The sequence below is a fragment of the Lampris incognitus genome, chromosome 2 (assembly GCF_029633865.1).
Source record: "Lampris incognitus isolate fLamInc1 chromosome 2, fLamInc1.hap2, whole genome shotgun sequence".
Lineage (NCBI taxonomy): Eukaryota > Metazoa > Chordata > Actinopteri > Lampriformes > Lampridae > Lampris > Lampris incognitus.
Window position 1 is genome coordinate 102,767,571 of NC_079212.1, and position 22,749 is coordinate 102,790,319.

The window sequence follows — 22,749 nt, forward strand, 5'->3', positions numbered from 1 at the left end:
GCCGGCGCACAAAGACTCGCCGGAATATTTTACCGCACCTGTTTGTCATATTACACAATGTGTTAGTGGGTACTTCAGTTTCTCTTGACTCTCTCTCTCTTACACACACACACACACGTCATTTTCCAAGCAGAACCTGTGCTCTGCCACCTCACCATCTGACATGTAGGGACATTTGACCGTCGCGCCAAAAAAAAAGACAAGTGGAAATGAAATCCTTCGCCCTGGCGAGGTTTAGTGCCATGCCCTGCTCACACAGGCAGTTTCAATGAGAACTAAATCCAACGCCCCTGTCCGAGAAACGTACAAAGAAACCCCCAATGCTGAAGTGGTCTGTGACAACCAAGAGGCTGTGAAACACGGCTTCACTTCCTTCGTACGGCGCTGGCCACAGGCAACCCTGCGGCCTGGTTCCGGGTGGCGAGCCGGCATTTTAGGGGAACTGGTGAGTCTCACGGTGCAGGGAAGGCAGCGATGAACCAGCGATGCGATAAGATCTTCCCTCCGCCAAAAGACTCACTGGGATTTAAGCTCTTCAGCAATTACCCATCATCCCTAGGGTGTAATTTTGGTGAGGGTGGGGTGGGGCAGGGCGCTCGCACACACACAAAGAACCACTCTGAAATTGAATCAGTCAGGACCTTGAGCAGAAACAGGCTTTATTCACGAGTGCTCACGCACATACAAGACAGGGCGAGATGGAAAGAGAGCGTTTTGAGTGCGACTCCGCGAGTGTGTGAGGAGTCACAAGTCAGCCCGAGTCTTTTTAACAGGGACCGGTGTCACAACAGAAATGCACTGTTCTCATCGTGGAGGCAAGAGGTGAAACTGACAAGTGGGTATACACTGAATATCAGAAACACAGTGTGTGTGTGTCTCTGTCGGGGGGGGGGGTCTTTATTCTTTATCTTTTGCATAATTTTTATCTTAAAGGGTCTCCTCTGGAGCCGAGACATACATTGGTCCTCATACCAGCTCACATGGTGAGCTTCAGAAAATGGACTGGTTGTTAACATTCGTCCCCAGAGGTCAGGCAAGGGAAGCTTTTTGTCACAGCTGTTTTCGGCGTCAGCCAGATAGACTCCACTATGTCACTCTATCGCTAACCAGCCTGATGACGCAGTACCAGCTACATTTTCCTAATGTCCTCACTGTAATTCTGGCGATACTAAAAGAGGACACCGTTCAGTATTTACAATCGCCACCTGTTGGGTCAACAGAGCGACGTGGAGATGATAATGCAACACTGGGCTCGCATCTTCGTACGATACAAGTGATGAATACAATTCCTCTGAAGACCCCACCTTAACAGTGGGCCTCTCATTTGAATGCAGCAAAGCCATTAGAAGACAGTACGACACCGGAGGAAAAACAACATCCAAACCATCAGCTGTCAAAGTATTATTATTATTGATCCCCTGGTGGATTTAAGCAATGAAAAAACAAAAACAAAAAACAACTGTCATTCTACATTCTGTCCATATCTTCCTCTTTTCAAAAGGAAAAAAAAAGAAGAAGAAAGTCCTTTGTTCAGATCTGAACGTAGTCGCTCTTCGGTCCGTTCTGTGTGGAAGTGAAGAGCACTGAGCTCAGATCAGTTTTACAGTCCCTGGAGTCGTGCAGGTATCCTCCCAGCTGATCCGTTGAACAGCTGATCATCAGTCGGCTGGTCGGGTTTTTTTTTTTAAACATTTTGTACAAAAATACGTTGACAGAAATGATGCCAGTGCCATATCTCTTTAATATGCTCTACTCGTCAATGATCAACAAAAAATACAATCGAGATTTATACACAATATAGAGATCTCTCCCGGGAATAGTCGCACTAATATATACATACTTATTCAGTCCGATCAATCACTCGGCTACATCGATCACATAATAAACTAAAACAGATATAACAAGGCGTTTTCTTCTTCTGTCGTTATCAATATAAACATTTGAACCGGTTCCAGCCAAGGGTCGGAAACGTTTGTCTCCAGGAAACAGTATCTGGTGCGTCCTGAAACCTGCCGCCAGTCTCTCGTTGGACTTGCAGAGTAAGATATGACTTTAAAGTAATGGCTTGGTCACCTGTACAAATCAACTGAGGCTGGACTCTGACAGCCAAAAGCTGATAAATGACTGTGTGGTTGCTGTCATTTCTCACCCTACTCCAAACACAAACTTGTCCTCACTAAGTATCAAGTACAAAGACCCACGTTACCCAGAAATCATCTGGTATTTTGAGAGTGGATGCCAAAGGATATGAGATGCATCTTCCACCACACTGGAAGACTGAAAACACTAAAAGACTTAAATAATCACCTTCTGCCTGACAGCACCGAAACAAAGGAGTTAAAAAAACAAGTTTAAAGGGACAGTATTGTTTCAACAATCTTTCCTTTTGTTCGCCATACTCAAACATGGCTGCACATTCCTCAAAACCAGGGGAGACGCTTTCTCAATTTTCCATGACGGGTCTATTTAACCAACTACTCTTTTTCATGATTTTGTTCCTCATAGCCTGCTATGTTAACAATTTCTTTTCTGTCCCAGCTGCCACTCCGTCTACCGCCACAACTCAGCCTCTGAAGGTCACCCATGCATCAACGTCCTCCTAATGCTCGTATTAACAGAGCAAGGTGTTTACACAGCAGGAGACACGGGTCCCACAGCATCATCTGACCTCCTTTCCACAACGGCTGGTGTTGACCGGATCACCGCGTGGCGTCTGACAGGGGCGGCGTAGATGGATTAGAGAAGAGCCCCGATGACCAGTCACCGGGTACAGCCCCCGGCAGAAGCTGAGAGCATCTGGACACGGGAGGTCATCTGAATGAGTCAGACTGACCTTGAACTCAATATGCAAATAAGACAAACACTTCAATCCCCAAGGACACCTCGTTTTCCTACAATCTCCAAATACTCCCAACGCTGTTTTGAGCAGGCGGATGCTTTAACTTCTTAGAATAGTGCAAAGTTTACAAAATATTCAGGTCTGAACAACAATGATACTCGGTCCTTAACCCTTTTGGTTGCAGCAATATGATAATATTGTGATATTACAGAGGAGGACTAGTTGGATTTGCTCCATAATTGCTAACCCCTCCCATCTGGTGACTGAAATGTCTCTGGATTGGAGACACCATTTGATTTGCTGACTGGTCCATGTCTGGTTAACTAACAGCCCACATAGGATCACCTGAACAGCAAATATATTCTAATAATAACAACGAATCAACCGTTGACACAAAGCTACGGGACACTCTGAGCTGGTAAGACTAACTCAAACAAAACCTTATCCATAACTAAAATGCAAACAACACAAATAATGGCAAAAAAAAGAGAAAAGAAAGGGTTTGTTTCTATTTAGCGACATTAAAAACAGAATTCTAAAGAATCAATGAGGAAGCAGAGCTTTGAAAAAAATCAAAAGTAACACACAATGAGGTCCACTGACAGATGTGTGTAAATGTCTGTGTGCAGCTCTGAAGCGCCACAATCTGTCTGTTTAACAACATACAATGTGTGTTTGTGTGTGTGTGTGCGCAAGTGTATTTGTGTGTCACATGCTATACGCATGGGCTGATGGGTTTGTCTGAGTGGTGTAAATCTCTATACACACGCTCATTTTTTGGCATCCCCCCCTAAACTAAAAGCTTAACAGCATTGGAGCCAGTCATTTGTGATTTGTCGGTGGGGGCAGGAGAGGGGCGGAGCGGTCATTTGTCACTGTCCTTCGGAGTTTTACGCCTCTGATCATGTTAGCCATATCTCTAGCTCCTCTTCCTCCATCTGCTCCTCCTCCTTCGTCCTTGGACAGCTGCCCTGGATTTGGGTTCTGGGTCAGGAATGGAGCGTGGGGCTGGTTGTGAGCGATGTGCCCCACTTCAGCACCCTCTCCTTGGGCAGCTGGAACAGGATGATGGGGCTGAGATTGGTGATCGGGCTGGTGGAGCAGTTGTTTCTGGTGTTGTTGGTATTGTTGTTCTTGATACTGAATTTGTTGTTGATACTGTTGGTGTTGGGGTTGTGGAGACAGCAATTGTTGCTGCGGGTGTTTAAAATGCGATTGTAGTTGCTGTAGTTGGTTTGGTTGTTCAACTGATTGCCTTTGCTGGTACTGTTGTTGATGATGGTGTTGCTGTTGTGTTTGAGGTTGCTGGGACAGCGACCGGTGCAGCTGTTGCTGTAGTTGCTGCTGACTGACCTGTGGTTGAATCTGCTGAGACTGCTGGTAGTGCTGTTGATGTGTGTTGAGTTGCTGTTGCTGAAATTGTTGCTGTTGATTTAGTTGTTGGTTTATGAACTGCTGCTGTTGTTGCTGTGTGTGTAACTGTCCCTGTTGCTGCTGCGGCTGCAGGTTGTTATGCTGCTGTTTGGCAGTGCCACCCTCTGCTGGGAGGGAGGGCACAGTGGGCACAGGCACCGGGATGGGCATCTGGCCTGGGACCAGTTGGTAGTATGGCGATGAAGAAGAAGATGAGCAGGAGGTAGAGGAGGAAGGAGGCAAGGCGCTGAGGCTCTGTGTGGAGGTGCACAGCTTGCTGTGACCCAAACCTCCTACTACTACCTGGCCTCCTCCTGAAGAAGGAATAACAAACACATTCTCATCACTTCCACTGTTGGCTCCTCCTCCTCCTCCTCCTCCTGCTAATGCCTTGAGAGGGACCTGGGGAGTGCAGATGGGGATTGGGACACCTCCACTTATCGTTCCTCTACGATATGCTGGCTTGGACGATGGTTTCCGCCTGATGGTCGCTGTGTGAGACTGGGACTGGCGGAGGCTCCCACCAATCAGCTCAGACTGACTGCCGTCGGCCAGCAGGCTGACGGTGGAGGCAGGTCGTTTGGACTGCAGAAGCTTCTTGTACTGGAAGCTGAGGTCAGAGTTCCTCGGGATGGTTGATGACTTGTCGAAATCCGACTGGCTATTGCCATGAAGATGGACATGATGGAGTGAGATGGAGTCTGCCTCGCCACAATGGAGAGAGATAGACTCCAAGTCAACTGCAGGAGGTAGGAGAAAAGAGGAATAGAAAAGGAGAGGGGGGGCAGATAAATTGGAGAGAGAGAGTGAAAAAGAAAGCTATTAGTTCTTTCACAATATTAAAATACACATGACCTTCTCTAAGAGATTAAAGCATTTGTATGCAAACACATTAACACGCACAGGCAGCAGAGGCATATACAGTGGTGCCTGAAAGTTTGTGAACCCTTTACCATTTTCTATATTTCTGAATAAATATGGCCTAAAACATCATCACATTTTCACACAAGTCCTAAAAGTAGATAAAGAGAACCCAGTTAAACAAATTAGACAAAAATATTATACGTGGTCATTTATTTATTGAGGAAAATTATCCAATATTACATATCTGTGAGTGGCAAAAGTATGTGAAGTTTTGTTTTCAGTATCTAGTGTGACACCCACCCCCCGTGCCCCAATAACTGCAGCTAAGCATTTCTAGTAACTGTTGATCAGTCCTGCACATCAGCTTGGCGGAGTTTCAGCCCATTCCTCCGTAGAGAACAGCTTCAACTCTGGGATGTTGGTGGTTTCCTCACATGAACTGCTCGCTTCAGGTCCTTCCACAACATTTCGATTGGATTAAGGTCAGAACTTTGACTTGGCCATTCCAAAACGTTAACGTTATTCTTCTTTAACCATTCTTTGGTAGAACGACTTGTGTGCTTAGGGTCGTTGTCTTGCTGCATGACCCACGTTCTCTTGAGATTCAGTTCATGGACAGATGTCCTGACATTTTCCTTAAGAATTCACTGGTATAATTCAGAATTCATTGTTCCATCAATGATGATAAGCCATCCTGACCCAGATGCAGCAAAACGGGCCCAAACCATGATACTACCACCACCATGTTTCACAGATGGGATAAGGTTCTTATGCTGGAATGCAGTGTTTTCCTTTCTCCAAACATAACGCTTCTTATTTAAACCAAAAAGTTCTATTTTAGTCTCATCCGTCCACAACATTTTTTTCCAGTAGCCTTCTGGCTTGTCCACGTGATCTTTAGCAAACTACAGACGGGCAGCAATGTTCTTTTTGGAGACCAGTGGCTTTCTCCTTGCAACCCTGCCATGCACACCATTGTTGTTCAGTGTTCTTCTGGTAGTGGACTCATGAACATTAGCCAATGTGAACGAGGCCTTTAGTTGCTTAGAGGTTACCCTGGGTTCCTTTGTGACCTGGCCGACTATTACACACCTTGCTGTAGGAGTGATCTTTGACGGTTGACCACTCCTAGGGAGGGTAACAATGGTCTTGAATTTCCTCCATTTGTACAAAATCTGTCTGACTGTGGATTGGTGGAGTCCAAGCTCTTTAGAGACGGTTTTGTAACCTTTTCCAGCCTGATGAGCATCAACAACGATTTTTCTGAGGTCCTCAGAAATCTCCTTTGTTCTTGCCATGATACACTTCCACAAACAGGTGCTGTGAAGACCATACTTTGATAGATCCCTGTTCTTTAAATAAAACAGGGCGCCCACTCACACCTGATTGTCATCCCATTGATTGGAAACACCTCACTCTAATTTCACCTTCAAATTAACCACTAATCCTACAGGTTCACATACTTTTACCACTCACAGATATGTAATATTGGATCATTTTCCTCAATAAATAAATGACCAAGTATAATATTTTGGTCTCATTTGTTTAATTGGTTTCTCTTGATCTACTTTTAGGGACTTGTGTGACAATCTGGAGATGTTTTAGGTCATATTTATAGAGAAATATAGAAAATTCTACAGGGTTCACAAACTTGCAAACACCACTGTATATCTAACTCTCCTTGTGTTTCTCATACAGAGGGCACGGGAAGAGAAAAATATATCCCTGACTCAACTGACTGTTCTGGTCTGTTTGTGTTTGTGCATGTGTTTAATTAACGTTCAAGTGAGGGTCTACACTGATTCATTTCAGTCATCAAGATAGTAAAACATCTTCACTTCTGATGTTGGGCAGAGAAACCTCACTATTTACCCCCGTGGTAGGGTCGCACCTCTTTTTGAAAGAGGACCTGAGTGTAGACAGCCGTTCAGAGCACACATTCTTTGGGTGTGTTCTGAACATGACATCACCCACCCGGGCCACCTCTGTTTTCCCTGAACTGGACCAGAGGTGACCCAGGCTGAGACCGTCCCTTCTATCCCACACTTTCACAGAACTTCTACCACACACTTTCATGGGACTGGATCAGGGTGGCATGTCGGGGGAACCATCACAACGTCTTCAAACAGAAAAATGAACGTCCAGTTAATGGATGAACATTTCTCCTTGATATTCCAGTGACAGCCTGTAGTGTTTACCCTTTCCACCATAACAACTCTTTTTAACACACACACCACGTCCAAGGTGTATCAGTGCATTTCATACATAATTAAGTTAGATGCACACATCCACAATGGCAGCCTTTACAAAGGTTTCACACTTAAACACATTTCCTTTTCCATTTTTATGCTTAAGGTCACCTGAAAGATTACTCACACACACACATTTGTTAAGAGGTCATGATGAAACATTTGACTTAAGTTATCCAATTGCCATTCAAAGGAACAATAATCTCTTTCAGATTTTTTTTTGGGAGAGGGGGGACTTTTCCCCGCTTTTTCTCTCCAATTGTACCCAGCCAATTCCCCCACTCTTCCAAGCTGTCCCGGTCGCTTCTCCACCCCCTCTGCCAATCCGGGGAGGGCTGCAGACTACCACATGCCTCCTCCGATACATGTGGAGTCGCCAGCCTTCTTTTCACCTGACAGTGAGGAGTTTCACCAGGGGGACATAGCATGTGGGAGGATCACACTATTCCCCCCAGTTCCCCCTCCCCCTTGAACAGGCGCCCCAACTGACCAGAGGAGGCACTAGTGCAGCAACCAGGACACATACCCACATCCGGCTTCCCACCCGCAGATACGGACAATCGTGTCTGTAGGGATGCCCGACCAAGCCGTAGGCAACGAAATAGTCCGCTACGCTACCCGGACGCCCCTCTCTTTCAGATTTTGTGATAATATCCATTTTTGTGAACAAGTGTCCAGAGAGAAAGCAACGCAACATGATTAGGGAACAGTCCCACAAAGAAACTACGCTGACAAAGTAAAATATATGAAAAGTTTGACTGATGTAATGGCTGTTGCTGTAAGGCCATTTTAGAGCCCTAACCTGACTCAGTTATTTCCTTTTTTTTTCTTTTTTTTTTAATAATGCTACAGTTGCGTGGCCTTTTTTAACTGTAGAATGGTGAACAAAAGCCAGGCTGGTAGGCAAGCAGGCAGGCATTCAGAGAAAAAGACAGGCAGGCAGCCTGGTTGACTGGCAGGCAAAGAGGTAAAGAGACAGGAAGCCAGTCTGAAAAAAGGCAGGAAAAAAAGCAGGTCAACATAAAGACAGACACACAAGTAAAACAAATATAGGTAGGAAAGCACAGAAATCAGTGGTAGACAGACAAGTAGAGAAACAAGGGCAGAGAAAAAGAGGAAAAAAGGCACAAATGGAGAAAGAGGGGCAAACAGGCAAAGAGGGACAGGCACGCAGAGACCTACCATATAGTGGAGGTTCTCTCTTTATAGCTGGAAAAAAAGGATGGAGATTTAACCAATGAAACAGAAAGAGAACAAGTAAAATAGTACAATATGCAAGTAAAGAAAACTAGTTAAGAGGCGAAATGACAGATCTACAGCAGAACAGAAAGAGAGCATATGATACCCAACCCACAACAACAACATAACAAAGAGACCCAAATCAGACAGACCCATTGGCCATTCAGCCAAATAAACAGTCATTTAGCCAGATGAATAACCATTCATTCAGTCAACCAGCCAGCCAGGAAGCAAACCAATTGGGTATCCAGACATCTGACTAGGCCAGGTAAGCAAGCTACTGTGAAGCCAGCCGACCAATGAGACTGTCCACACAGCCATACGAGCAGACAGGTGCACTGTCCAACAGGTGAGCTACATCAGTAAACACGGGTAGATTTATATGACTGCACTGGTCTGCCAACTCAGTGTTGAGGCAGTTGTGTCTGGGTAGCATTTGTATCAGTACAGGTGCAGTATAAATGCCCATTTAAAACACTGTGTGTGTGTGCACCGAAAAACTCTCGCTCTCTATGTATGTCTGTGTGTACCAACTGCGTGAGTGTATGTCTTCGGAACATGAATTTGTGATAGTCTGACCAACCTGTGTGTACATGTGTGTGTGTACTGACTTTGTGAGCACATGGTATCTTCAGAATAGGATTGGGTTGTGGTCTGTGTGTGTACCAGTATGGAGAGTGTGTGTGTACTGACTTTGTGAGCACATGATATCTTCAGTATAGAATTCGGTTGTGGTCTGTGTGTGTACCAGTGTGGAGAGAGGGTGTGTGTGTGTACTGACTTTGTGAGCACATGATATCTTCAGTATAGAATTCGGTTGTGGTCTGTGTGTGTGTGTACTGACTTTGTGAGCACATGGTATCTTCAGAAGAGGATTGGGTGGTGGTCTGTGTGTGTACCAGTGTCTGATTTTGTGAGCACATGGTATCTTCAGAAGAGGATTGGGTGGTGGTCTGTGAGTGTGTGTGTGTGTGTGTGTGTGTGTGTGTGTGTGTATACACTCACCATGTGAGTGTATGGTGTCTTCAGAACAGGAGGGTGTGGTCGTCTGGGTGCTGTAGCCACTGGAACAGTGCAGGGAGTCTCTGCTGCTCCGCTGAGTGTCTGAGTTCAGCCGTCCAACCCCTAATGTCAGGGCTAACTGCTCCCTGGCCGAACAAGACTGCAGACAGAAGGAGAGAGAGTATTTATGAGTGTTTTATGATAGAGGTGAGTCTTGTTCTTCAAAACCAATTACAAATCTCAAAGACCTTATATGAAAAGAGAGGGGAAGAGAAGAGGAAAAAACAGAGGGTATAAGAGATAAAGAATAAATGATGTGAGGAAAGAAAAGCCATGAGAGAAGAGGGTGTAATGTGACAAGGTTTCTGCACACTTTTAAAGTACAAATTTAATGACTTTTAAGACCTTTTTAAATACTTCTAAATGGAAAAAATACCATTTCCACAGCAAAAAAATAAAGAAAAAAAATCGACAAACTGACTAGACATTATACACTGCTGTTGAGTTATACTGAATATGAATATAAAAGCAATTTTCTTGCAAATTACCTGACAACAGCCTTGTCAATTAATGACAATAAAAGTATGGAAGTAGACTCAGTTAAATGGAAAACAACAGTATCACATACACATAAGAGGGCATTATAGCGACAGGTCAAAAGTTGACAATCTAAACCAAACGTATGTGTATTTTCTTCTCACACCCTCTGACACAAAGAGTCTGACGTTTATTTGACCCTGTCTGTCAATGGACGCTGTGTCTCATGACGTGTCGCAGCTCATCAGCCGTCTTATCAATTTCACCATGTAGCATCTTTATTGCCACTGCTCGTCTCCCCAGTGTGTTGGGTTTTGTTATTAGCGTTGCCATTTTCATCCCTGCAGTATTCTCTGCTAGTTCTGTGAAGTTATCTTTTGGACACTCAGTACCCATAGTATTACTGCCTTCAACGTGGCCATCGGAGAAAAGCTGGATGCTGTCTGTTGACCGCTCAGCTGAGCAGTGGTAGTTACGGAGCCTGTAGCTCAGGCGGACATATTTGCAGCAGCAGACAAATTAGCTCTAAACGTTAATACGAGCAGCCAAGCTACCGACGGGCTCAACGTATGACTCAAGGCCAACGTGCTTTCTCGAGTGCTCGCATAGTGTTTGTGCTTTTCCGATTTCATGAGAATCTAGTGCTGTACAACCCGTTGTCACCAATTTGAACGTTTTGCGACAAAGTTCACATCATGCCTCGTAAGAATTGCTGGATTGTTTAAGCCACCGACGATATTGGTCATCCTCCAAACATTTCAGATTGAATTTACATTTACCCTTTTTTTTTTGTCGCCTCATCTGTCGCCCGCTAGCTAGCTACTGCCTCTCAGTCCCACTGCCCCTGGTGGTCTAGTGTACGCTATTTAGTGCAAATGCATTGTACATTGCTTGCAGCAATTGTCGGGCTATTGTGGAATATAAAAAAACAAAAAATAGATATACACTCATTTGTTCTGCCCCAGAAAAAAATTAATGCCCCCTTTCCTAAAATTCCAGACATTTAAAAAAAAAATGTAGACCTTGGATTAATAAATAAATAAATCCAAGACTTTAATGATCCGCGGGGACCCTATGTGAATGTGTCTGGGGTGGACTAAACATATTGGTGGTTCCAGGCTGAGTTACATGCTCTTAACGGCTGGTTTTGACTGTCATCTAGTGGCTGGTCTGCACTCATAACATCAGCACTTAACAGATGAGTAAGCATATGCTGAATGAAGGCAGTTGGCAAATCCAGAGACTAATCACCTACAGACTGGTTACTGTGTGGCTGTTGTTTGTGTGCGTGTGTGCGTGTATTTCCATCTGTGTAGCGAGCAGTAAGGACTTCATTTTGCAGGGAGTTATTACCTTTGCCGATGCTGACATTGCGCGGGCCCTCTCGCCGTGGTGTGTGTAGGGAATATGTGGGGTCGCCAAAGAGCCATTCTCTCCACCCCCTGATCCAGACCAGGGAGCCAGCTGATTGGTGGAACCCAGAGCATCCTGCATTAATGGAGACATTTGGTAATCAATTAATCACCAAGTAAATACCAAGACTGCAATTCTAATGTTAAATTAATTAAAACAAAATGTATATAATCCAAAAGCAGCCATCACAGAATGTCCTTATCACAACTTTATCCAACATGGTGCCAAAAAAATATTTTTTGTACAGCATTTTTGGAAAACATTTTATCTTAAACTAATGGTTTCACACCCTATGAAAATTCATACATAAAAGCCAATGAAGAAATTTTCTTCCAGATAGTCCAATACCAACTCTCTGAATTGACAAAGCTGAGAATAGCGATATTTGAGTTTAATTTGAATATTATGCAGCACTGTTGAATGTAGAGCCTGTGATAACAGAGACATCCACAATGGCTTCTTCTGTGTGTTAGCAGGTTAAATTCAAGCCTAACTTTGGGTATTTAAAAGAGGTTTGAGGAGGACAACTTTATGTAGAGGGATTTCTTAACATTTCAAATTTTAGTTATTTTACCACATATGTGAAAAATTGTGGACAAACTTTCTTTTTTGACATTTAGCAAAGGATTGTTGGCATAATTACCTTAACAGTAAAGTCAAAGCGCAAAGCTATTTGCAAGGCGGCAGCTCTTTGTACACCTTTGTTTTACTGAGACATGGAAATAATGCAAACCAGCCTTTTAGAAGAAACCCAAAAGACAAATGTAGAACTGTTGTACCCAGATTTAACTGAGGAGTTCTGTTTGAAAATGAGACTGCTGAATTCAGTTACGCCTTCTGTGACTGACAGATTGACAGCGTCACATCAAACCAATGCTGGTAGCTTTTAATGGGGAACTTCATTCCAAGTGAATGTTTGACATTTTAGTGACACTAAATGCTCAATTACAGCCACCTTCACCTGAAATGGAAATGTAGTGTTGTAGGATATAGTAATTCACATCAAAACATCCCGTCATATTTTTAAGTTGACTAGACAGACATTTACTTACAACAGTAATAAACACAGGAATCCATTCCCAGTCACAGAGATACTGACATATCCACTGATAGTAAAACATTAACAACACATTTCTGATCCAAAATGACATTGTACAAGTCATGCTGCCCCACAGTATCTGTCATCTGCAAGTACGATGGCACAAAAAGGCATTGATGTTGGCATCCATCTTACTACTTGGCATAAACAAACATTACCCTGTGGGGAAATTCCTCTCTGCATTTAACCCATCCTAGCTGTGTAGCTAGGAGCAATAGGCAGCTGCTGTGCGGCGCCCAGGGACCAACTCCAGCGCGTCTTGCCATGCCTTGGTCAAGGGCACACACAGGAGTATTTACCCTAACATGCATGTTTCTTTTGATGGTGAGGGAAACCAGAGCACCTGGAGAAACCCACCATAGACATGAGGAGAACATGCAAACTCCGCACAGAGGACGACCTGGGATGACCCCAAGGTTGGACAACCCCAGCGTTCGAACCCAGGACCTTCTTGCTGTGAGGCGAAAACACTAACCCCTGGGCCACTGTGCAGCCCAATAATAAAATTTTGTGATCCTCTTTATGGGAGTACAATTTTTTAAAACCAGATTAAATGCATGAAAAAAACTTCTTTATGCTATGACCTCCCAAAAGTTTTTTTTTCCTTATCAAACTAACCAATCATTAAGTTCACATCAGCAAACTCCCACGGCTTCACTTTCTCAAAATGTCACATGTTCAAACCTGGGAGCTACCCAGTAAGGCCAGTCTTCTACTGCTGACCACTGGGAGGTTCCCCGTTCAACCACAGTCTTCCCCTGTAGGCCACTGAGCAGCTCCGCTTCGCTCTCACTTATAAAGCGAGGAACTCGTGCTAATCATCCATTTCCACACATATTTTATCCCACCAGTCTGGGTTAGAACTAGTGACCGTCTGATCACATGCCTGCCTCTCTAACGTCTGGCCTCACAGTCACAGCAGCCGTCTCCAGTGCTTCCCATAAGGATCACTAGCTCTCGGACACTTAATGAACAGGATCTACAGTAATGATGATTAAAGTATTTCAAATGAGCCTGAAAATATTAGATAGTATTTGGAGACTATCAGAGAGATGGTCATGAGTTTGTCTGAATAAATTAGTGACGTTTTAGTCAGTTACCTGGGAGCACCTTGATTAAAAAGGAGTATCTTAATTTTGAATCCGTAAGTATTACGGATAAATAGAGCACCAACTACACCCTCAACATCTCCATAAAGACAGACACCCATAATGCAATGGGAAACAGACATTAGACAGACATATACATTTAGAGATCGATAAATTCAAAGCTATGATTGACAACAAAGAACTGACATGACTAACATATACATAACTACAAACACACACACAGGACACTCCAATATAACACAAACACAGAACAAGAGCAAGGGGCATTTAAACACTAAACCAAGTACATATATATTCAGACAACAACCATATTTTCATGACAACTGACACACTACAGTACAGATACAACACTGCAGACTGGGACACAAGAAGTGGCGGTATCAGTAAGTCGGGCAGAGGTACAAGGGAAATAGCAGTATGAAGGGACAAGAAAGCCATGTAATGAGAAGAGCTAATGGGACACTTGGATGAAATGAGGCCAGAGATACATGGAGTGTCAAGTTACAAACAGTGGAACCAGATAAAACTAGATGGATCTGATGTAATGATGCATCTTGGGCTAACGTTTAATAGGTATCGTTTGGAAATACGCCATTCTCTCTTTAGTCGACACTCAACATGAAGAGAGACCCGACATCTGAGTAGTGATTTTAACTTAATTGGCCTGAAAAAGTTATATATATATATATATATATATATTTAGTCCTTTTCCACATATTTAGTCCTTTTCCACAACACTACTAAATAAATAAAAACAAGGAATCAAACATAAGCACTTAAACAAGTTTGCTACACCTCTACATATACATAAAAGTAATTGAAAAGTGGGTGTCTGGGTGGTGTGGCGGTCTATTCCATTGCCTACGAACATGGGGACCACCAGCTCGAATCCCCGTGTTACCTCCGGCTTGGTCGGACGTCCCTACAGACACAATTGGCTATGTCTGCGGGTGGGAAGCCAGATGTCGGTATGTGTCCTGGTCACTGCACTGGCCTCTGTTCAGGGGGGAGGGGGAACCGGGGAGAATAGCGTGATCCTCCCATGCGCTAAGTCCCCCTGGCGAAACTCCTCACTGTCAGGTGAAAAGAAGCAGCTGGTGACTCCACATGTATCGGAGGAGACATGTGATAGTCTGCAGCCCTCCCTAGGTCGACAGAGGGGGTGGAGCAGCGACCGGGATGGCTTGGAGGAGTGAGGTAATTGGCCTGATGCAATTGGGGAGGAAAAAGGGGGGGGAATAAAAATAAATACATAAATAAAATAACCGAAAAGCGATTGTGTTTACCACTATGCAAGCTGGGCGAAGAAAAAACGGTACCCTCTCTGAAACGAGTGTTAACTAATGTGTACCAACATGTATTTTGGAAATAAAAATGGACTTGGGAACATGTCAGGTGGACACACAGAAGAATGGAGACCAATGGAAGCAAACAAGAAGATAAATGGTAAGATACAGGGAAGTAGTCTGGGGGGGGAGGGGGTTGATTTCGTTCTCACGCTTGTCATTTCCCTGCGGCTAATGTGGCGGCTCGGCGCAGGGTGGGCACGGCCGGCAACGTAACCGCAGCGACCACGGCTGCCGTGACGACTGTGCCGAGAGGGAGAGTTCCCCTCGCTGAGGGACCGCCCAGTTTCGTCAGTGCCAATCAGCAGATATGGGGAGGAGCAGCGCTATACACAGGAGAGAATTAGAGCTGTTGGTGCGAAAGTGTGTGCATCTTTGATTGTGTGTGAGAGTGTGCACGCATACACATGGCTGGTGTTCATCCTCAATGTGTATTCAGTCCATAGCACAGCTGATGAGACATCTGAGTGTGTTTCGTTTTAACTGAATGTGTATCTCATTAACAGCATAACTGATGAAGTGTGTGTGTGCGTGTGTATATGTGTTCTACTTTGAGGTGTGTTACCTGCATGTGTATTCCATCCACAGCACAGCTGATGGAGTCCAAGGAGGGGACATGTCTTACTGAGCTAGACTGGTAGTTACTGTGGAAGTAGAGCGAGAGAGTCACAAAATCAATGTATATCTAGATCAAGACTTGCTAAAATGCACTGCAACACTGACGAAACATGTAACACATGTCCTGAAAAAATTTGTTTTTGCATCAATACGGTATACACAAACCATAATTTGTAAACACCAACTACACACTGATAGTATAAATGAAAAACACTTGTGGCTTCTGCTCTTTCTGTGTGCAGGCTATAACAGTTTGCAATAAAGTATTGTCATACATGTAGTAAACACACGTACACACACAGGTATCAAAATGTGTAAAGTATGGATGTGTATTCAGAACATGACACACTACCAATACAAATAAAGGGGGAACGTTTTTTTTTTTTCTCAAAATTTTCAAACACTCCTCAAATAACAAAAGCGCAGTAGAAAAAAAAGAACAGAAAAACTTTAGGCTAAATCTCGCCTTCTTGGTGGGTCCGGCCATATTGCAAACTGAGTGTGAAGCATTGAGCTGTGTTAACATTTGTACAAAAAGTGTTAAAATTAAAAACTGAGTGAAAAGCGGAGAACGTGTGTTCAGTCTGGCCCGCTTGGTAAATGTATTAATTAACATGTTAATGGTTTCAGAGATGGTGCTTCAAGAATCACTGCTGGTGTTTAAGCATTCAGAAAATAAACTGTAACACACAGTCAGAAGTCTTGGGTATGGACCTGAAGCCTTGCTTTGAGACTGCCATTTCTGGTGTCCCAGTTGATGGTAATTCAATGAAGAATAAAACAAAAACGATTATTACATTTCCATAACTGTTATCTTGAAAAGGAATGCAACTTGAATAGAAATCTCTTAAGACTCTCTAGTGCTCCTTCTTTGTTAAGGGACCTGATGTTTTTGAATTTAGAGAGAATAAAGTACTCATTAAAGTGGGGGTAAGCAATCATGAACAGTGGTTAGCAAGAGGTAGCTATATTTCCATCCATCCATTATCTGAACCGCTTATCCTGCTCTCAGGGTCGCGGGGATGCTGGAGCCTATTCCAGCAGTCATTGGGCAGCAGGTGGGGAGACACCCTGAACAGGCCACCCAGGCCATCACAGGGCCAACACACACACACACATTCATACCTAGGGATGATATAGTACGGCCAATTCACCTGACTTACATGTCTTTGGACTGTGGGAGGAATCCGGAGCTCCCGGAGTAAACCCATGCAGACACGGGTAGAACATGCAAACTCCACACAGAGGATGACCTGGGATGACCCACCAAGGTTGGACTACCCCGGGGCTCGAACCCAGGACCTTCTTGCTGTGAGGCAACCGCGCTAACCACTGCGCCACCGTAGCTATATTTTGATACTGTAAAAGAATTCACCTCCTCACTTCTGCCTAACAGCCTCGTGGACTGACTTGACAGCAAGTGGGGACCATTGGAGACGGCAGTTTGCAAAGAAGTCTCCTGAATGGCTGATAAGGTACCGTGACAGAGAAAATTTTGTCTTCGTTCCAGTGCCTAGGGCGGCCACAGAGACAGGGGTTTTTCTCAACGCATTTAATTACATGATGGCCGTCGAGATGGAGAAAGAGTTTGACCAAATATAATAAAAAGTGTTCAAAAATAAAATCACAGAGTCAGTTTAAGGGGTTAAACTGAAACTTTTTATTCTATTTGGGAGTCCTTAATCCAATATTTCAATAAGATTTAAACTCTTCCAGAAACTCCTCTGGATTAGTCTAACAGGATAACGACCACTAATTTTTTTTTGGGGGGGGGGGGGTTCATATATGTGGTGTACATAGTGTAGACATTATTTATTTTCTAATTTTTTTTAATCATATTTCTTTCCTGTTTATATTTTATGATATCCTACAGCACAGGATAAACTAAGAGGTTGGGGGAATGGGTGAGAGGGTTACAAAGCCTGTTTTGGATATGGGGGAGGTAATATAGGAATAGTGCAATTTTTTTTCCTACATTATCTAGACCTTCGTTTTCAAGTATTTACCTGCTTACTCAATTGAAAAAAAAAATCATCGCATACAACTGTTCCGTATTATGAGACAAAAGCGCTACCCAGGCATTATAGGGTGTCACCAAATACTACCATGCTTAAGAAAATACATACATAACTTGACAGACAGACACAGGCTGACAGATAGCGAGACGAATGATAGCGACAGTAAGACAAAGATAAGGGAAGAAACAGTCAGAGAGACAGACAGGCAGATGTGTGTGTGTTACCTGCTGATGCTGCTCTTCCTGGACAGCGTGTTGCTGGGAGAGGCGGGAGGAGTCTGGTAGGTGTAGCTAAAATCAGAGCCTTTCAAGTCCAGAATCACCTGGGAAACACACACACACACACCAAATAAACGCCAGAAACGAGAGAAAAAAATGACCACCATGGGGTGGGATCTGGAACCTTAGTTGTCAGCTACACGCTTGATTTACATTTTTGTCCTGAGTCTGGACAGAAAAACATTCAACACATTTTATTCCCTTGCTTTTGATTTAACAAATAATTAAAAAAAACAATGTACACATGGGAATACAGTAGTGCAGAGGCGAGCTTTCGTTATATATTATTTTCTTTAGTAGAACAATGCTACTGAATGAATACAAAGGATTACACCACTACCACCAACCTCTGCCTCCCCCTTATACTCCAGAACAGGATAGGCAAGGCAAGGTTACCCTGGGGGGATGAGGAAAAGGGCCAGGGGAATGAAGAAGAATGCTAGTCTGGCTGGTGAAGGTTTGGCAGGATGAGCTGTCTGTGTGTGTGTGTGTGTGTGTGTGTGTGTGTGTGTGTGTGTGTGTGTGTGTATACCTGTTCACTGGCTGGTGGTAGTTTAGTAGGGTCAGCTGTAAGGTTGGTCAGGTCTTCTAGAATAGTCTGCAGGTGGGTCACTTCTCCTAGCATGCTGATTTCATGGTCCTACACACACACACACACACACACACACCAAAACAATACCCTATATTACATTAATATCAATCATAGTATTGCCCTGACATATCAAAATGTTGATTGTATACAACTCCAAAGAGCAGAAGAGCAGGGGCCAAACTTCAGGACATGGCCACCATTACTATAGGGGAGCTGCCTAGCACAACTGGTCTTCAACAACTGGCCACTGATAACTGTCCTGTATAATAATATGATATAATCTCTTTGATACTGGGCAATTCCAAGTGGAGCAGTTAGTTTTTCCAGTTAGGAAAGCCTGTGCGTTTAAACCAGCAATCTTCCAATCCCCACCGAGACAGACATTTCTCACCAGTACAGGTTTGAGCATGCTGACGAAGCTGCAGTATCTGGCCCTCTCCTCTATTAGAGCTCTGCACACCGCTCTCTTCTCAGTCTCCTCCAGGACTGCGTAACGTACATTAACATCCTGCAGCGCACTGTCCAGTTGGCCCCGTGCCTCATCCTTCCCTATGGAGACACAGACATGGGTAGCAAACAATTTTAAGGTACTCAGTTGGCACAGGAGACCAATATGCAAGTGTCCCAAAACCGAGGATCAAAGTCCAAATTCCAGTGTTGCCTCTGGCTTGGCTGAGCGTTGCAGGGAGTGGTGAGCCGGCAGGGGTAATTTGTTCTGCCATTGTAACAAGAGACTCCTGGTGGTGGGGTGCCTGTACAGCTACGTGGGGATCCTGGGAAAATAGCATGGGCTTCCACATGCGAGACATCCCCCAGAGAAACCTGCAGCTGGCAGGTGAAAAGAAGCCGTAAGTGACTCCACATGTATTGGAGGACACACATAGCTAGTTTATGACCTCCTCAACTACTGTAGCAATTGTGCTACGCTGGGACAAGAGAAGAGGGAACTTGATATATGAAAATTGGAATTGGAAAAAGGGAGAAAATGAAAAGAGGAGCCAATTTTAAGTAAAGTCAAATTCTGTATTACAAAAAAACATTCCTTATGGCAGGAGCACAGAACAAGAGGTAGCAAACATATTGAAGAGAGAGACCAAATAAATTAAAACCAAAACATCAAATTTAATTAAATCATTGTGTAAGTTTTTGATCCTTTACATTTTGGGTCTAAAACGTTCCTATTCTTCCATTTAAAATCAGTATGTTTTTAAACCTACTTTAGGTGAGCATATACGAAGGGGGAAAAAAACATAATACCTGGAATCCCACAATAAAACAGTGTTATTTACTCTGACCAGTACAAATTGCCTTTCTGATGAAGTGGGGGAAAAGTGTTATGGGGAAAAAAGTGTTATTTGCAGCTGGATCCATACAGTGATAAAAGAGCTGCTTGCTGCAGTACCCAACTATTACCAGAAGGTATCAGTGTGGATAGGATTATCTCATGGCAATCAAACCAAATCAAATTCACTTTAGCAGTCAGCTGTCTCAAACACACACGCACACATACACACAGCTTTACTAAAAGTCAGCTGTCTGTCACACAGATGCTGCCTGACCTTGTCCTTTATCTTTGAATCCCCCTGTCTGTGCGCCTGCTCGTGTATGATTGTGTGCCGGCATGTGAGAAAGGAAGGGATGAAAAGAGAGCAAAGGTGTGTGTGGGGGGGGGGGGTTCATGAGAGAGAGAGAGAGAGAGAGAGAGAGAGAGAGAGAGAGAGAGAGAGAGAGAGAGAGAGAGAGAGAGAGAGAGAGAGAGAGAGAGCATAATGATTTAGTTGGTTGTTTACTGGAGCACACCAATAGCATGTGAGCGAGACCAGCGTCTTCACATGATGAAGAGAACTGAAGAGGGGGGAAAGACAAACACAAGCCTCTCGCCATGACACCATCCTGAAACAGACACTCAGGCTGCCTTGCACTGCTTGTCTTTGGCTTCAGTTCTACAGATTCACACCCCAAATATTCAACCGTTAAAACACACAGGATGCTTAATAAATACAGACACGATCCAGAGTTAAGTTGACTATGGACATTTTTTTTAAAGTTTGACTCATAACTGTCTTAATGGAGCTCTGTTTTTACCATAGGAGTTTCATGGAAAACCTTTTCCAGTCCATCTCAGACTCATACGTAGGTGTCACATACCGTCAGCCCCGGGATATGTGCACGAAGCCAAGTGTGAGGACAGGTAGCAGACTGCATTTGTCCAGTGCCATGTACTTTGCTAGTCTAACATTTTAACATACTACAGCTATTTAATGAGAGGTACCAGCTAGCTTGGGCTCATCTCTCAAGTTTTGCTGCAGTGCTTTAAATAGTGGGCAAAAAAGGGAATCACACCTTACACATTTTTTGTTTTACAAAGTTTAGGCTGACTATGCCAGATGATTGATATTGCATGTGGTGTAAATGCAAGAGACTGGGCAAAAAAGGGAATCACACCTTACACATTTTTTGTTTTACAAAGTTTAGGCTGACTATGCCAGATGATTGATATTTCATGTGGTGTAAATGCAAGAGACAACTTTTCATCAGTTTGATGTTATCATCTCGATCATATTAGTTTAATTAGTCAAATATCTGTACTGGTGAATAATATAACTTAAGACCAACATACAGCCAACTCTGACAAGTACAGAAGAATGATATGAACCAACAAAACAGAGTATTGACACAGCCCATGACCTGCAAATGTTTCTCAAAGAGTTGTCAAATTCCTTTAGATAGTGAAGGAATGCTGCTGGGAGTTGAAACTGAAAAAGGTGGATACACATTTTAAGGCACGTTTAACCAATCTAGAGAAGAATATGGGTCTAGAAGAACACACAAGTCTTCTCACTGTGCAGTGCTAAGATGTTGTCAATCAGCTCAGAAACTAACATTAACGCAAAACTCTGCTTATCCAGCCTAAGACTAGCTGGTGCAAGCATATTCCATAAAGCCAGAGAGTAAAGCCAGTTTTTACTTACAGCTCCGACCTGCACATGAGCTCACTTTGAATGTAAGGACAATTGCACCTCAGTACAGAGGAAGACGGGAAGGGGTGGAAAGACAGATAGCTAATCCTGTGGAGAGAAGAGGCCAGAGTAAAAGCAGTGGTTTCCACAAACTAACACTCATGTACTGTGGCCCTAGAGGTAAAGGCTTCATCATCATATAACCAGTTCACTAAGGTGTATTTAAATGTGTGTGTGTGTGTGTGTGTGTGTGTGTGTGTGTGTGTGTGTGTGTGTGTGTGTGTGTGTGTGTGTGTGTGTCTTGGAGCGTAGAGAGGAATTGCCATATAATTTCCACTTTGCTAACAGTAACCCACTGTAGGCCTCCTGTGTGCCGTCTGTTAGCCCCAGCCAGAACCTGTACATAGTCTGGCTGACGTGTAGCCACTGTGGAAACATACAGACAGTGGCTGTGTTGTCCAACGGTACTCTAAAGGATATTGGCCTGTGACCCAGGAAAACAAAGGGACATGTCATAACCTCAGTAGTTTGTGTAGGGAAAGGTAAACAAGGTGGACTTGTGTACTAGCATAGGTGAAATACACAATTCAGAGGTAGATTTCCATAGCTGGGAAATGATCCTACAACAGTAGACAAGAGTGAACTGTGAGACACTGCATTAAGACACTGCATTAAGCTTGAAGGGTGAATCGGACTGACAGAGGATAATCTGCAATTAAATATAACGAAGAATATTGCTCTTGGACATTTTCTTCTCTTCACCATAGAGGGAAAAATTGCATTGGCATTCAGAGCATATTAAGTGGGTATTTTTACACCCCTCATTCAAATGGGCAAAGCTGATGTCAAGCTAACAAGCTGGTTTGAAGTTCATGGCCGCCGGTCTTGATGAAAAAACCAATGAAAAAACCTTAATGGTGCTGACAAGTGGTTGCTAGTTATGTTGTTGAACGGTGTTCATCACATCCATGCCACTGACTGTAAACTTTTACCGAAAACAGTTTGAAAGAGCCTTACAAAAACCCTTTCAATTCTAAGAATGCGTTCCCTCCGGGTGCCAAAGTGGTGGAGCCTTAGAGCAGCTAGTATTAAAGGTTTATTCATTCACAAGATGACATAGACTGTCATGCAATGATGATGTCATCATCGCCCTGAAGTTCAGCCATGCAGTTA

The 22,749-nt window shown here is 43.7% G+C and overlaps 1 protein-coding gene across 1 annotated transcript in view; it reads right to left on the bottom strand.

Moving 5' to 3' along the window:
• Positions 1-425: 425 nt before the first annotated feature.
• Positions 426-22,749, bottom strand: part of mtss1 (MTSS I-BAR domain containing 1) — a 45,358-nt gene continuing 23,034 nt past the window's right edge. The window contains exons 9-16 of the mRNA XM_056300897.1: positions 19,008-19,165; positions 18,557-18,664; positions 17,971-18,068; positions 15,676-15,754; positions 15,263-15,436; positions 11,497-11,631; positions 9,610-9,766; positions 426-4,992 (exon numbers count right to left, since the gene is read on the bottom strand). Coding sequence (XP_056156872.1) covers positions 3,662-4,992; positions 9,610-9,766; positions 11,497-11,631; positions 15,263-15,436; positions 15,676-15,754; positions 17,971-18,068; positions 18,557-18,664; positions 19,008-19,165 — 2,240 coding nt within the window. The 3' untranslated portion in view covers positions 426-3,661. The remainder of the gene's footprint in view (positions 4,993-9,609; positions 9,767-11,496; positions 11,632-15,262; positions 15,437-15,675; positions 15,755-17,970; positions 18,069-18,556; positions 18,665-19,007; positions 19,166-22,749) is intronic.